Source organism: Brassica rapa, chromosome A07 (assembly GCF_000309985.2).
Source record: "Brassica rapa cultivar Chiifu-401-42 chromosome A07, CAAS_Brap_v3.01, whole genome shotgun sequence".
NCBI classification, from domain to species: Eukaryota; Viridiplantae; Streptophyta; class Magnoliopsida; order Brassicales; family Brassicaceae; genus Brassica; species Brassica rapa.
This window is the reverse complement of record NC_024801.2, coordinates 2,064,933-2,079,892: the sequence shown is the minus strand read 5'-3', so window position 1 is coordinate 2,079,892 and position 14,960 is coordinate 2,064,933. Positions and strand designations below refer to the sequence as shown.

At 32.6% G+C, this 14,960-nt stretch overlaps 2 protein-coding genes across 2 annotated transcripts; one reads left to right on the top strand and one right to left on the bottom strand.

Annotated features, from left to right (window-relative positions):
- Positions 1–496: 496 nt before the first annotated feature.
- LOC103828438 (protein SMALL AUXIN UP-REGULATED RNA 10) lies at positions 497–2,348 on the top strand. Its single transcript, XM_009104040.3, has one exon. The coding sequence runs from the start codon at positions 1,778–1,780 to the stop codon at positions 2,102–2,104; it is 327 nt and encodes a 108-aa protein (XP_009102288.1). The 5' UTR covers positions 497–1,777; the 3' UTR covers positions 2,105–2,348.
- A 266-nt stretch (positions 2,349–2,614) lies between these two features.
- LOC117126590 lies at positions 2,615–14,486 on the bottom strand. Its single transcript, XM_033275014.1, has 2 exons — positions 14,474–14,486; positions 2,615–3,989 (listed from the first exon to the last, which is right to left on the bottom strand). The coding sequence occupies exon 2, from the start codon at positions 3,884–3,886 to the stop codon at positions 3,074–3,076; it is 813 nt and encodes a 270-aa protein (XP_033130905.1). The 5' UTR covers positions 3,887–3,989; positions 14,474–14,486; the 3' UTR covers positions 2,615–3,073.
- Positions 14,487–14,960: the final 474 nt, after the last annotated feature.

The following is a 14,960-nucleotide window of genomic DNA, read 5'->3' as shown; positions in this document are numbered from 1 at the left end:
AACATTTTAGTTTTCCAAAATCTAACCCTAACAATACATACAATACTACAACATATGTTTGCCAAACTCCTAAACCAAAGTATTTCATGATTCACTACTTTCACTCACCTATCTTCAAAACAAATCAATTTTATCATATCTTAATTTATATCAGTTAAAACTGTTTATAATTACTTGATTTTTATTTTTTACGCATCAAAATATTTTTTTACAAGATTTATAAATTATTTTAAAAATAAACTGGTACCATACGACTTACACTTCAGTCGTCCAGACGACTTCCAACATCTCAGACGACTCAGACGATTTACTGGGGCTATATTCGTAAAAATGGCTTCTGTTTTTTTGTTTGGTCACAAGGGACTGAGCTGTAATTTCACTAGGCTTTTAGGTTAGTTTTGCATTTGATTCAAGTTTGGATATAGGTTTGGAATTAAAATCAAGTTGTGGGTTAGTTTTGGCAAAAATTCAAAGATTTGAGTATGTCTTAGATCTAGAAAAGAAAACATTGTTAGAAACAAAAAACATGTTCTTTTTATATTTTTATTGAGAGAAATAGGCAAATGGGCATTATGTATGTAAACATTTCAATAGTGGCCAGTTGTAGCAAAACAACATAAACAAATTTGCTGCAAAAATACACATGTGTACCGTGTACGTATGAGAAACCAAGACAAAGGTTTTGCGATATCTTTTTGTGTCGAGCCCTTATATATGTATCATCGCAAGTACGTACTTTTGCTACAACTTACAAAACTCTTATTTCGTCCGCAATATTGTACATACACATCTATAAATATATATATAACAGGCAGTGGTCTCATTCATATGATGTATACGATATTAGAGGTACGAGAAACAAAATGGACATTTGTTTGTAACATTGTGTCTAAGTATGTAAAGGAAAATGGGAGACATTGTAGGGCAATGTTATAGTCCTACCCGATTTTGTTTTGTATACATTCTTTTACAAATTTAATTACATCTCTCTAGTCCTTGTTGGCTCTGTCCTCGATGTTTGTTAGCCCTTGCCTCCTACATCCCACATGATTTTGCTTTCACAAGAACAGGAAATCAAAATATAACTAACTTGAATCCAAATAGGAAATCTAGATTCATGGAATAACTTAAATTGCTTCGGTTTAATATAAGATACATATATATTCGCCATGTTACTGAAACTTGAACTTGGATCCGTGTATATGCTCTGCAATGTCACATGACTAATTGAGATACCGTCACTAGTTATCTATAAATGCTCTACTAAAAAATACGTGTTTTTTTCATTGAGTTTTATCCCAGTACTTTAAATCACTGCATGTGTAATATATACATATCTACATACTGTAGAAATATTCTTCTTTTACATCAAACTATACAGTAACCTAGTCACTAATTTTTCAAGTTCATAATTAAGCAACCAGTTATGATCTATAAGTAACTTAACAAAGTAGAAAGGTATGGTCGACTTTGCATTTATTCTAATGCATATCTATATATATATATTTAATAATACCTATAATATAGTCACTGTTTGGTCAACGCTAGCAGTAATCAAACCCAATTTATTATTATCTATATAGCTATACTCACCAAACTATAAAAGCATAGTAATGTACTATATATATATTATTTTCTTTTCTTTAGTAATTTATGCCATCCAAACTGTCCATACTCCATATAAATACGTCTCCATGGACGTCTAACATCCATAACATTTCTTCAAACAAACCCCTAGTTATAGAAAAAAGAAGAAGAAAATATTTAAAATAAAGTAATGGCCATAAAGAGGTCAACTCAAGCAGCATCGATCAAGCAAATCCTAAAGAGGTGCTCAAGTCTAGGGAAGAAGAAGAACGTCAACGGTTGCTACTATAATCAAGAAGATGATAGTTTTCCACAAGACGTGCCAAAAGGTCATTTTCCGGTTTACGTTGGACCGGACCGAAGTCGGTACATCGTTCCCATCTCGTGGCTCGGAAACTCTGAGTTTCAAACGTTGCTCCGACTAGCCGAGGAAGAGTTTGGTTTTGAACACAATATGGGTCTAATCATACCCTGTGATGAAGTGTTCTTCAAGTCTCTCATCTCCATGTTCAGATAAAATTCGATCGAAATCCAAGTAATCTGATTAATAGCTACGGGATGTGTTTTTTGGAATGATCATAAGAAGAATCAACCCGATTGTTTTTTTTTCTTTGCAAGACTTTGTAATAGTTGGGATTGGGTATGTGGGAGGCTTTTTTTTTTCCCTCTACTCAACGTGAAAGGTTTGACTAGTGATCTTGATATGTGTAACTAGTTAACTTCTATAGGCCAGTTTTTATCTATCAAGAAATTTTATATGATTTTTAATGCAAAATATAAATCTATTATCATGTCTTACAGAATTAAAGTGGTATCATGTCTTACAGAATTAAAGTGGTATCATCTAGATAACTTGTGTACTCATATAAATGATCTTTATATCTAAAATGTTTTATTTCAAATATTATACCAGATCAAGTGGATACACGATATATATATATGGTCATTTTATGTATATATGGTCATGTTTGTTTGCAAGTGTTAGTGGCAATAACCAGCAACAACGATTAGCAATATCGATCAAATATTTTTTTTTTTTTTTTGTCACTGAATAATTCATTAGAAAACTAAGAAGAAGAGATGAGCCCAAAACGATGGCCCAAATCATGATGTTCGTTACAAAGAGAAAAAGGTTTGGAGAGCCTTTTTGCTAAACCATCGGCAACAAAGTTGTCCGATTTAGAAACATGATAGAAAGAAATTGTTGCAAAACCAGAGGAGATCGCTCGGATGCCTTTCACAATTCCGATGTTTCTTTCTTGCGAGCGTTAACCTTGAGTGTAGAGAACTCCAAGGTTAGCGCCATGCTAAGTGTCGATCGAATCGTGATGGCCTCTGCAATAAGGGATGAGCTGATGAAGCTTTCGACCGTAGATCCATGTGTTGGAGTTTCCTGACCTGAACCCGAGAAGACCCATCCCAATCCTGATGTCGATTTGTCTTTGTTCCAGGCCGCGTCGGGATGGCTCCTTGGTGCTTGTCTGACCTAATCTTGATGGAAAAAAGGTACTCTGTTTGCTTCCTTGGCTTTTCCTTGCGATTGAGACCATCTATGGGCTAGGTGAACCCCGTAAACTGACACTGAAAGTAAGTTTTGGACTAGGTGAACCCTGAACTCTGAAGCTAGACGGTGGAATGCATCTGAGTTGTAAACATTGAGCACGGCTGTATCCACAAAACAAACCACTACCAATATATCAACATCCAAAGTCCAGTCCTCAAGACTTCGCAATGCTGCGTACTGGAGAGAGGGAGGCTTGAGAACAGCTAGCAACAGTACCAATACACTCATGTCCACACGAATATCTTGCAGAGAAACCAACAAGGCCCTTATGGCTGAGTTTGACAAATAAAGCTCTAATTGATATTCTAATCCTTGAACTTGGATGGCCATGGACAACACTAAATTTTCCAAATCAGAACATGAAACATGACCCAAGCTCACAAGTTCAAAGGCTGAGAAGATTGAAACCTCTACACAAGACGACTGGAGAGAGAGGTCGGAGAAGGAGGTACATAAAGGAAGAGTTGAACGTACGGTGGAAGTGGAAGAGAGTTCTCTACTCCTGGATACACCAGGAGCAACACCACTCGTGGTACCCAACACCATGGTTGAGGCAGGGGATTCCAGATCTAAGACTTGAAGAACGAAGGTGAAGGTCGCATCTGGAGGGTCTGGCGGCTCTGGTGGCTCTGTGAGAGTGAGAGATTCAAACGGTATCGGAGGAATCGTGAATGGTGGTGGATCTGGTGGAGGTCGTGACCGCAGCGGAGGAGGAGCTTTACCGTTTGAAGCCATGGAAGAGGAGATCGAGCTTCTTCAGGAGGAGGAAGACTGAGCGCCGGATTTGGATCGGAGGAGGGCCATCAAACGGAGGCGCCTAGGGACGCGGGCCTGGGAGCTTCTAGGGCGAACTCACGACTCATGACTACCTGGTCGGCATATCCGATCAAATATTGTTTTTTGTTCGTTTTAGTATCGCTGCCTTAGAGATAAGTTGCTTTGTTATTTAGTTGGTGATTGCTGCGATTAAAAAAGACAATTTATATTTATATGTTTATCTTTTAAATATTAAAATTTTACTGCGGTTAAAAGTTTTGGTCACTCTGATCGCTGTGACTAATGGTTCATACATCGACAAAAATGAACAACAAATTAGTAGTTGTCGTGTGGCGCTGCAAACCAACATGGACAGTATATAATTTTGCTTTCTCGAGCTATTGATAAACAGATATATAAGGAACCAAATTTCCTCTCTTCACTACACCATGGGGTCATCCATTGGAAGGGCTACTCAGACGTTGGTTCGAAGCTATTTTCATAAATATAGGACTATAGGAGTCACGTATTCTTTCATTTATTCCTTATTAGACTAGCTTATACGTACACCTTTTTGTAAATGAGCCAATTTGATCAATAAACTTGATATTTAATCAAAAAAATTTCTCACTTTGTCCTCATTCTTGTATATTTTATAAAAATGTTCATATGTCTAATTCATTAAACCGTGAAACGCACATAACTTTCTTATTGTCTCGGTTTTACATTGCCAAGCATAGTTATACGAGGGTATGCTCATACTAATGTTGGATAATTCCAATTAAGAGGAGCAAGTTAACTCATTAAAGTGAAGTTTCATGGGTTAAGGAAAAATGAAAACATATCGAGCTTAGAAATGTTTCCGTATTATTATTTTTCCATATTATTATTAGAAAAAGATGTAGCTTCGCCTTTAGGAAAAGATGTAGCTTCTTCCTATATAAAGAGTTCTCATGGAGAGATGTTCCATCAAGAGAAACACATTGAAAGGTTTAGTTTTGAGAGAGTTTCTAAATCTAATAAGAAGTGCTAGTTCTTATAATCTTTGTGTTTGTGCAACTTTAATTGGTATCAGAGCTCCAGGTTTCGAAGGTCATTTACAAGAGGAGTTGTAACTTTGATCAAAACATGGGAGACGATTCTCAAGGACGTGATAAAGGTCTTGTGATGAAGAAGGACATACGATGTCCGATGTTAACATCGACCAACTACACCGTATTAGTACGAAATTGTCCACTTTGGGCCTTAAAGGCTGGCCCGCATGGATTTACTTTTGGTTTCCTTCCCAAAAGGCCTCGTACTAATTAGAGTTGGACATCTCTTTATATATTAGACACCCTCTATCTAATTATCCAATGTGGGACTTGAATTTGATAAATCCCAACAATTGGTATCAGAGCTGGTAAAGAAGTTTCTGAAGGGACTTCCAAGAACGAAGTTCATTCACATCGTAGCTTCGTTAGAACAAGTGCTGGATCTAAATTCAACGGGGTTCGAAGACATTGTTGGGAGATTGAAGGCTTTCAAAGAACGCATCAAAGACGAAACCCAAGATGAAGATCAATCGAAGCTAATGTTTGTAAAGAATGATGCACAAGGTCGTGGAAGCCATAGCAACTCGTGAGGAAGAGGACGAGGAAGGTCTAATGGTTCTGATGGTCATAACAAAGGAGGAGAAGCTTCAGACAAGACCAAGAAGGACTACTCCAAGGTTAAATGCTGGAGATGCGACGAGATGGGGCACTTCGTGTCACATTGTCCTACACGACCAAGAGAGGAAGCTAACCTAACGGAAACACAAGAAGCAGATGCATTATTTATGCATGAAGTTGTATTCCTCAACGAAGAGAGAGTGTTTCCTAAGAGGTTTGATGAGTGCGATGGAAATATGGTACCTTGACAATGGTGCAAGTAAGCATATGACACATGCAAGAGAGAGTTCTTCTCAAACCTAGATGAGAGCATCAAAGGCAAAGTCAAATTCGGTGATGGATCAAACGTCGAGATTGTTGGGAAATGTTCGATCACATTCATCGGAAAAACAGGGGAGAGAAGAGCACTCAAAGATATCTACTACATCCCAAGTCTTAAACACAATATCATAAGTCTTGGAAAAGCAACCGAGATGGGTTGTGAGGTTAATATGAAAGAAGATCTACTGATGCTTAAAGATCCTCGTGGAAGGCTATTAGTACAAGTTGCAAGGCAACCAAACCGATTGTACAAGACGCCAATGGAGGTTGAATATCCGAAGTATCTTCAAATACAAGAAACTGATGTTACATGGACGTGGCATGCACGGTTAGGACATGTGAACTTTGGAGTCATGAAGAATATGGTAGACAAGGAGATGGTAGTAGGGATGCCTCAGGTGATACACGAGAAAGATGTGTGCAGCGCCTGCTTAGTTGGGAAGCAAACTCGGAAGTCTTTCCCACCTAAAGCAAAGTATCGAGCATCACACGCATTGGAGTTGGTACATGGTGACTTGTATGGTCCGATATCACCATCAACACCAGCAAACAATAGATATGTTTTTGTCTTAATTGATGATTACTCAAGATATATGTGGACGATGCTGCTAAGAAAGAAGAGTGAAGCGTTCGATCGGTTCAAAAAGTTCAAGGAGTACGTGGAGAATCAAACGAAACTACAACTCAAGACTTTTCGCACCGACAGAAGAGGAGAGTTCACATCTTCTGAGTTCATTCGTTTGTGTGAAGAAAACGATGTAGCTAGACAACTCACCGCACCGTATACACCGCAACAAAACGTGGATGAAGAACCAGGATCATTCAACCTTCCTCATATTGATGTTACAGAAGAAGGAGATGGTGATGAGCATCAAAATCACCAGCACCACGAAGAGCAAAACAATAATGAAGAAGAAGAAGTTGTAGATGCAAGTGAACAAGAGCAAGTAGCAGAGAACAACGATGCAAACCAAGACCATCATGTAACATCAAGATATGGCCGTAACATCAGAAAACCAAAGCGGTTCGATGATTACATCCTACTCGCTGAAGTTGAAGGTGGCAGACTCTTGCTCACCATCTATGGTGAACCAGAACGTTACATCGAAGTTGCAGTGATACAAGCTTGGATCGATGCAATGAAGGTAGAGATCGAATCTATCATCAAAAACAAGACCTGGAAGCTCGTCAAGAAGCCTGCAGGTGTGAAACCGATAGGTTTGAAGTGGATCTATAAGATCAAGAGGAATGCAGATGGAACGGTGATCAAATACAAAGCAAGGCTAGTTGCAAAAGGTTACGTGCAACAACAAGGCATAGACTTCGATGAAGTGTTTGCACCAGTTGCTCCAAGAGCTTGGAACATCAAACTCGACCGTGTTCTCAAGGAGATGGAGTTCACGAAGTGCACCAAGGAACCTGCAGTATATCAAAAGAAAGAGAAGGGGGAGCTTTTGATCATAGCTATATACGTTGATGATTTGTTTGTAACAGGGTCTTCACTCAAAGTTATCAATCAATTCAAAGATGATATGTCAAGAAGATTTGAGATGTCAGACCTCGTGAAGCTTACATACTATCTTGGTACAGAAGTAACACAAGGAGCTGATGGCATTCACATCAAACAAGAAGGATACACGCAAGGTATACTTGTCAAGACGAAGATGGAGTCATGTAACTATATTCATGTTCCGATGCACACGAGTTTGGAAGTATCAAAGGCAGAGGAGGAGCCTGAGATTGATGCAACATCGTATCGAAGCACCATCAAATGCTTAAAAGAGAGTCATGGAGAAGCAGTGAAGCATCTATACTCACGTTCTGATGCAACATCGTATCGAAGAAATGCGATGCACCTATTAACGGTCTATGCAAGTTCATCGAAGTTCATAAGATCAACATACCTAAGATTCAAGTTGGAATTAAGGGGGAGAATGTTGGATAATTCCAATTAACTTGAGGAGCAAGTTAACTCATTAAAGTGAAGTTTGATGGGTTAAGAAAAAAGGAAAACATATCGAGCTTAGGAATGTTTTCATATTATTATTAGGAAAATATGTAGCTTCGCCCTGAGGAAAAGATGTAGCTTCTTCCTATATAAAGAGTTCTCATGGAGAGATGTTCAATCAAGAGAAACACATTGAAAGGTTTAGTTTTGAGAGAGTTTCTAAATCTAATAAGAAGTGCTAGTTCTTATAATCTTTGTGTTTGTGCAACTTTAACTAGTATACTACCAGTTGATTCTGAGTTTATAAATTGTCCCCTTTGACCCTGATTTATACACATATAATATATTATATATTGCCAGTTGACAATTCATATATATATATATATATATACAGAATGTAAGGTGTAGAGTGATATGTGTGAATCATCACACTTCTCGTCCCATTATACGCGAAAGAACATGCTCTCCAAAATATTGTTGTTATTTTGGTGTTTATTCATCAACTAGGATAAGACCCGCGCCTTGCGCGGGATTAAATTATTATTTTTATTATATTTTGGAGAATGAAACAATAGTTTGGCTTCATTTGGATTACGGGTGTTCAATCCGAATATCGGGTTAGTTTCGGTTCGGTTCGGTTTTTTTTCGGTATTTGGTTAGTAAAATATAACTACTATTCTAAATCCATATTTACTTTGACTTTAGTCTTTCACATACTTTTGAAAGATTTCAACTGGACGACTAAATTGATCAGTCAATCTTATTGCTTTAAATCATTAGTGTTTATATATATATATATTATTTAGTTTGAATATTTATTAAATAAAAATTCATATGCGTTATATTTTATGATCATTTGTAACTTATTATAACAAAAAATTATCTATTGATCACAAAATTTTCAGAGTGGGAATATTCAAATTTCTAATAATATATAGACGTTTTGAAAAATTCAAATATAACATATAAGAAAAAATATAAATGTTTTTATTATATATTTAATGTGATTTTTTAATATCTTTCAATAATATAAAATTAAAAAAAAAGAACTAAGATACCAAAATTGTTATCAAATATTTATTATTCATAATAATTAATTTTCATATATACGTTAATCATATTAGGTAATTTCGTAGCTTCTAATTAAGGAAAGTGCAAAAAAAAATTTGGTAGATTATTTATCAATTCGATAGTTAGTTTAATAAAAAATATAATGTAAGTCAAGATGGACCAACCTATTTTTCTAAGAATAGTATATTTTATATAGTCATTTATTAAATGAGAATTTATAATCATACAGTTCTATGATCATTCATATCATTTTATAACTGAATATTTAAATCATCGATAACAAAATTTTCAATGTGAAATCTTTAATAAGTTTATAATTTATAAATGTTTTTGAAAATTCATTGAAAGTTTTAATATTAAAATATTTATGTAATGGTATATAGTATAATCTATATATATATATATAAATATATATGTTTTATTATTAAATGATATTTTTTACTCATATGGTTTTAAAATAATGTGTATCTTCTTATAATATTAAATAAAAGTTCATATTAATACAATTTTATGATCATTTGTAACTTATTATGACAAAAAAATAATCTATTGATCACAAAATTTTCAGAGTGGGGATTTTCAAATTTCTAATAATTTATAGACGTTTTGAAAAATTCAAAATATAACATATAAGAAAAATTATAAATGTTTTTATTATATATTTAATGTGATTTTTAAATAAATTTTAATAATATAAAATTAAAAAAAGAACTAAGATACAAAAATTGTTATCAAATATTTATTATTCATTATAATTAATTTTCACATATACGTTAATCATATTAGGTAATTTCGTAGCTTTTATTTAAGAAAAGTGCAAAACATTTTTCGGTACGTTATTTATCAATTTGATAGTTAGTTTAATAAAAAGTGTAATATAAGTTAAGATGGACCAACCTATTTTTCTAGGAATAATATATTTTGTATAGTTATTTATTAAATAAGAATTTATAATCATACGGTTCTATGATCGTTCATATCGTTTTATAACAAAATATTTAAATCATCGATAACAAAATTTTCAATCTGAAATCTTTAATAAGTTTATAATTTATAAATGTTCTTGAAAATTCATTGAAAGTTTTAATATTAAAATATTTATGTAATCTTATGGTATATAGTGTTTAATATATATATATATATAAATTTATTTTATTATTAAATGATATTTTTTACTCATATGGTTTTAAAATCATGTGTATCTTCTTATAATAAAAATGTTAAACCATTGATCATTAATTTTTAACATAATAATTTTAATAGTTTTAGTCATTTATTGTCGTTTTTAAAAATTCAAAATATAACATATACGAAAAAATCTAAATTTTATTTTTATAGCTAATTTGATTGTTTAATTTATTTTAATAATATAAAATTAAACAAAAAATGATGGAGGAGATATACATTGTTATCAAATCTTTATTATTAAACTCATTAATTGTCATATATATATTAGTCATTTATGGTAATTCCGTAGGTTTTATTTAAGGAAAGAAAATATCATATCATATCATTATATCATATAGTTTGACCAACTTATGTATCTAACAACATATAAAAATCGAATGTGGACCTACTTATTTTTCAATTGAATGTAATTGACTACCTAATTGAGTGCCACCTATGCATTGGGGCCTCTTTTAATTAATACAAAATTGAGGTTACATCTTTTCAAATGTTCCTCAATTAATATATAAGGGATTATGATAAATTGTTGATATCATAGATTTGAAGTACATCAACGAAATTTTCATAATAATATTTTTATAAATACATCTTTTTATATATCAATCTATGTATTTATCAAATATCTAAGATACTTAGCTGAACCAGAAAAAAAACAAAATTTGCCTCTTAGCAGGAACTATATAATATAACTACACATATATGCAATGTCATAGGCAATTCTCCAATGTTTTGTTCATCTTCCTTTTGATTTTCTATAAATTTCTTATCAATATACATGAACCAAATTGAAATGATATATTTGTTTTCTTCAGGTGATATGTAGTCTTCAATCAATTTGATAATACTTTATCTAAGCTTGCATGAATTTTAAAGGGAATATTGCTTTTTAGGCCAAAAAATGGTTACTATGTCCCATTAGACTAACTAGGGGTATTGTTCCCGCGCAATCGCATGGTTGTAGACAAAATTCTTGTTTTATCTCAATATTTACTAGGGTTATTGTAGTTGTGAATTTTGCGTTTTGAGTTATTTTTCAATCTTTTTTATTGTTATAGGGTTAGAGTTGTAATGATGAACTGCGTATGCATTGTTCTCCACTTATGAAAGACTAAACTGTGTTAGTAATGTGATTGATATAATCGTGTTGTTGTTTGTTGTGTCACTGAGACTTATTGTTTGTTTGTCTTTTTAATTTTTTCTTGTACTGTTGAGAGTACATAAATTATATTAAAGTTGTTGAGAGTACATTTTTGTTCTGGATATTTTTTCTCATGTTTAGTTGTGTAATTTATGTGTATTAAGTAATAATTTTTATTATCTTTATTATGTTTATTATATGTTTTTATTTTATTTTTAAACTTTTTGCTCTTACCGGACCTTTAAAACAAATATATGAAAACTTGTAGAAATAACTATAAAATGAGTGACAGTTCTGAGTATTTGGGCTTTAATGAGTTTTAAACGAATTTATGTATTTCTCATAAAAAGACAATATCACATTGGCATGTTGACATTGGGTATGTAAGCTATTTTTATAAGACAAGAGGAGTGAGAAGGTGGAGCTGTTGTTGCCGCCTTTGTGTCTGTCAGGATTGTCTCTTGTATCTCCTGTTGTGGCTGTGTTTGTTTATCTTTTATTTGATAGGTAATATGTAAACTAAAATCATTTGTTAGTTGTATTTATGAGAGTTCATAACTTACTATACTTTTTGTTTAGGTAATTTCACTGATCTTGGTTGTCGTTTTCGTCTTCTTCGTTGTGAAAGTAAGTTTGTAAAATGTTAAATAGATGGCCGTGTATTTTGTATTTGTTTAGCTGACTTGATGTATGTGTCGTTGCGAAAGTAAGTTTGTAAATCGTTAAATAGCTGGCCGTGTAGTTTGTATTTGTTTAGCTGACTCGATGTATGTATCGTTGAATTTTAGTTGGGGTGATTGGTTTGGTATATTTGTTTTGAAGTTTATTTCTAAGATTAGACAAAAAAGAGAGGTGATCATTAATGATTCGTCTTTTTTGGAATTCTAGTTTTTGGTGTTTTGTTTGTTTGGGTTGTTGTGGTTTCTTTTAAGCTGTAAAATAAAGGTTTGTGTAAAATTAGTTTGATAACTAAGGGAGATAAATAGACGACCACATAATTTGGGTAGGAAATATTTTTGATTATTGATGTCAGGACAATATAGATAATAATATAAAGGGAATTGTGTGTTGATTGTTTCTTACGGATCAATGAGGAGACAAATAACGACTCGAGTTGTTTCTTTGCTAAGGTCAGAGCCTTGGACATAACGGATTTGTCCAACCATATCGGCGAGTTTAAATATCAGTTATGATAACAAAACATATTATAAACCCGTATGCAATATGATAATATACCTGGGAGTTATAGGTTTGTGTTCGCAATCACTTGAAAATCGTCAAACAATCTAATTATGATTGGAGATTGATCTTAGGAGCACTCGTGATGGCTTCATCAATAATAGTTGGTGAGATGGAACTAATAAGGAATGAATGATCAATTATATTGTACATGCTTGAGCACCTAGCAACCTCAAAACGACCGACTTTCACAATGGAACCGACTTTCAAAGATGACATGTAATGATTAGCACGTCCGGCGGAAATAAACCCATGAATCACAGAATCTGCAAATAATATTATTTAACAAATAATCAGGAAATCAACTAAAAACAATTATGTTAAATAAGTGTGATAAATCGAAGATTAACTTACTTTTTCATCAAGGAAGAGAACCGTGATTCTCATAAACTCACTGTCTTTCTTGAAGTTCAAGGAATCCCATAAGCAAGGAGGTTAGAGGCTATGCTCTGACTACTTCGACCAACACGAAAGACTCGAAGGTTGAGTGACGGATGCCAGGAATGCCAGTTTGAAGAACTGGATAGGCAGAGAGACATTTTCTAGATGATCGTTAAAACTAAGAGGAATCAATGAGTTTTGTGGAGATGCAGATTTGGTTTATCAAAGATGAGAATTATATATATAGGATTTACAAAAAGACTACAAATCAGGAACATTTAAGATCAAGCGATTTAAGATGGGGAGATGAAAAGTTCACCGGTGAAAAAAATAGATTACGAACAGACACAGTGCAACTATGTAACTCAGACTTGTCTAAGACAATGATGACAAGAACTCTAACTCATGTTAAACGAAGACAGTTTACAATATGGAAAAACTATAATTGTTGTTTTATTCATATAACGTGATGAACCTAATTTAAATATGAAACTCATAATACACTTGTAGGCCCGGCCCACATAAAAAACCAAAGAAGCAAAGGTTTCCGACCTTGATAAATATATATTAGTTTCGGCCATCAATATACAAAATATCATTTAGTTTAGTGGTATAAATGTTTGTTTTAATATCTCAATAACCTTGGTTTGAGCCACATGCTTGACATTTTTCTTACACTTTTTAAAAGTGGGATCCACCAAAATGCTGACGTGTCGCCTTAGGAAAGAGAGAATTGTACTATTATATTATAGATTTCTATTTTGTACCATTTTTGTCTTTAATGTTATTTAGTATTTTTGAAATTAAATTAAATAAATAGCTTTGTAAACAAAAAAAAATTGGAAAAATAGTAACTAGTGATGAAATACTTATATGAACTTAGTGATAATTTTTTCCAGTTCTAAAAATGTTTAAATCATAATTTCATATTTAGTTCTACATAAAGTAGAATTGGCATTCTACGAAGTAGAAAATGAAATCCACTTTTTTTCATTGAATCTATGTTCAGAATACGTGATTTACGTAAATAATAGTACTCTAAAAATATTTAGAATACACATTCCGCGCTTAACCTATCGCTTTAAAATCTGTAGAAATCGGAATCTACAGATAACTATAAATCTAAAACCTGCAGAAATCAAAATCTACACATTACTATAAATCTAAAAACCTGCAGAAACCGAGTTCTACATATTTATTGTGAATCTAAAACCTGTAGAAATCAAAAATCTACACATTATTATAAATCTAAAAAAAAACTGTAGAAACTGAGTTTTACATATTTACTGTATTCTATGGATAAAAATAATCAGTTCCAAAAAATATGGGAATAAAATATTTGGAAATATTTAGTTTCCATATATGAAAAAATCGATTTTTCAGAAAAAAAAATCGTGGAGATAGATTTTTCTTTTATTTTAAGATTTTTAATGTTTTCTTTTATTTTAATTACTTTAATTATTTATTATATTTTAATATTTAAAAATTGTTTTCTTAATTGTAATTTTGAATTTATAATTAAAATTAAGGGCATTATTGTTATTTTGAAAATAATTAACATAATGAGACATAAAATATATAAGATTAGTCTAATGGGGCATAGTTACCATTTTTTTGTCTAAAAAAACATTTTTTCCAATTTTAAATTTTTTAAAAAGTATGAACTTATGATTACTTTTCTAATAGCGTAAACTAGGCATTAGTAACAAAAAAAAAACGAAACCGAGATATTATAGGGTGGTACTAAATTTGAAATATTTTTTTAACCGAACAGAACGGATAACTGAAAACCCAAAATCGATAACTCTAAATCCAAAACCGAAAAAGTTAAGCCAAAAATTGGACACAATCTCAATAAGTATTTAAAATACTCAATTTCACTTTTATTTTTTGATATAATATTTAAAAATGGCCGAGTTCAGAGTATTATTAATCAAACCCAATAACATCGTATACGAAATTTGAATAAAATTTAGAAAGTTAAACCCGAAAACCAGAGAAACGAGATCCTAATCAAAATGGGTAAACTAATCGGCCAAGCCTAGTGCAAATAGCTTTTTTCTTTTTTTGAGCAAAAGCAAAAGTGCAATAGCTCTGAATAGATAGAAACGACAA

Bases quoted from the DNA above. Each gene is read 5' to 3' on its own strand.
- LOC117126590 (XM_033275014.1), bottom strand. From the start codon at position 3,886: ATGGCTTCAAACGGTAAAGCTCCTCCTCCGCTGCGGTCACGACCTCCA.
- LOC103828438 (XM_009104040.3), top strand. From the start codon at position 1,778: ATGGCCATAAAGAGGTCAACTCAAGCAGCATCGATCAAGCAAATCCTA.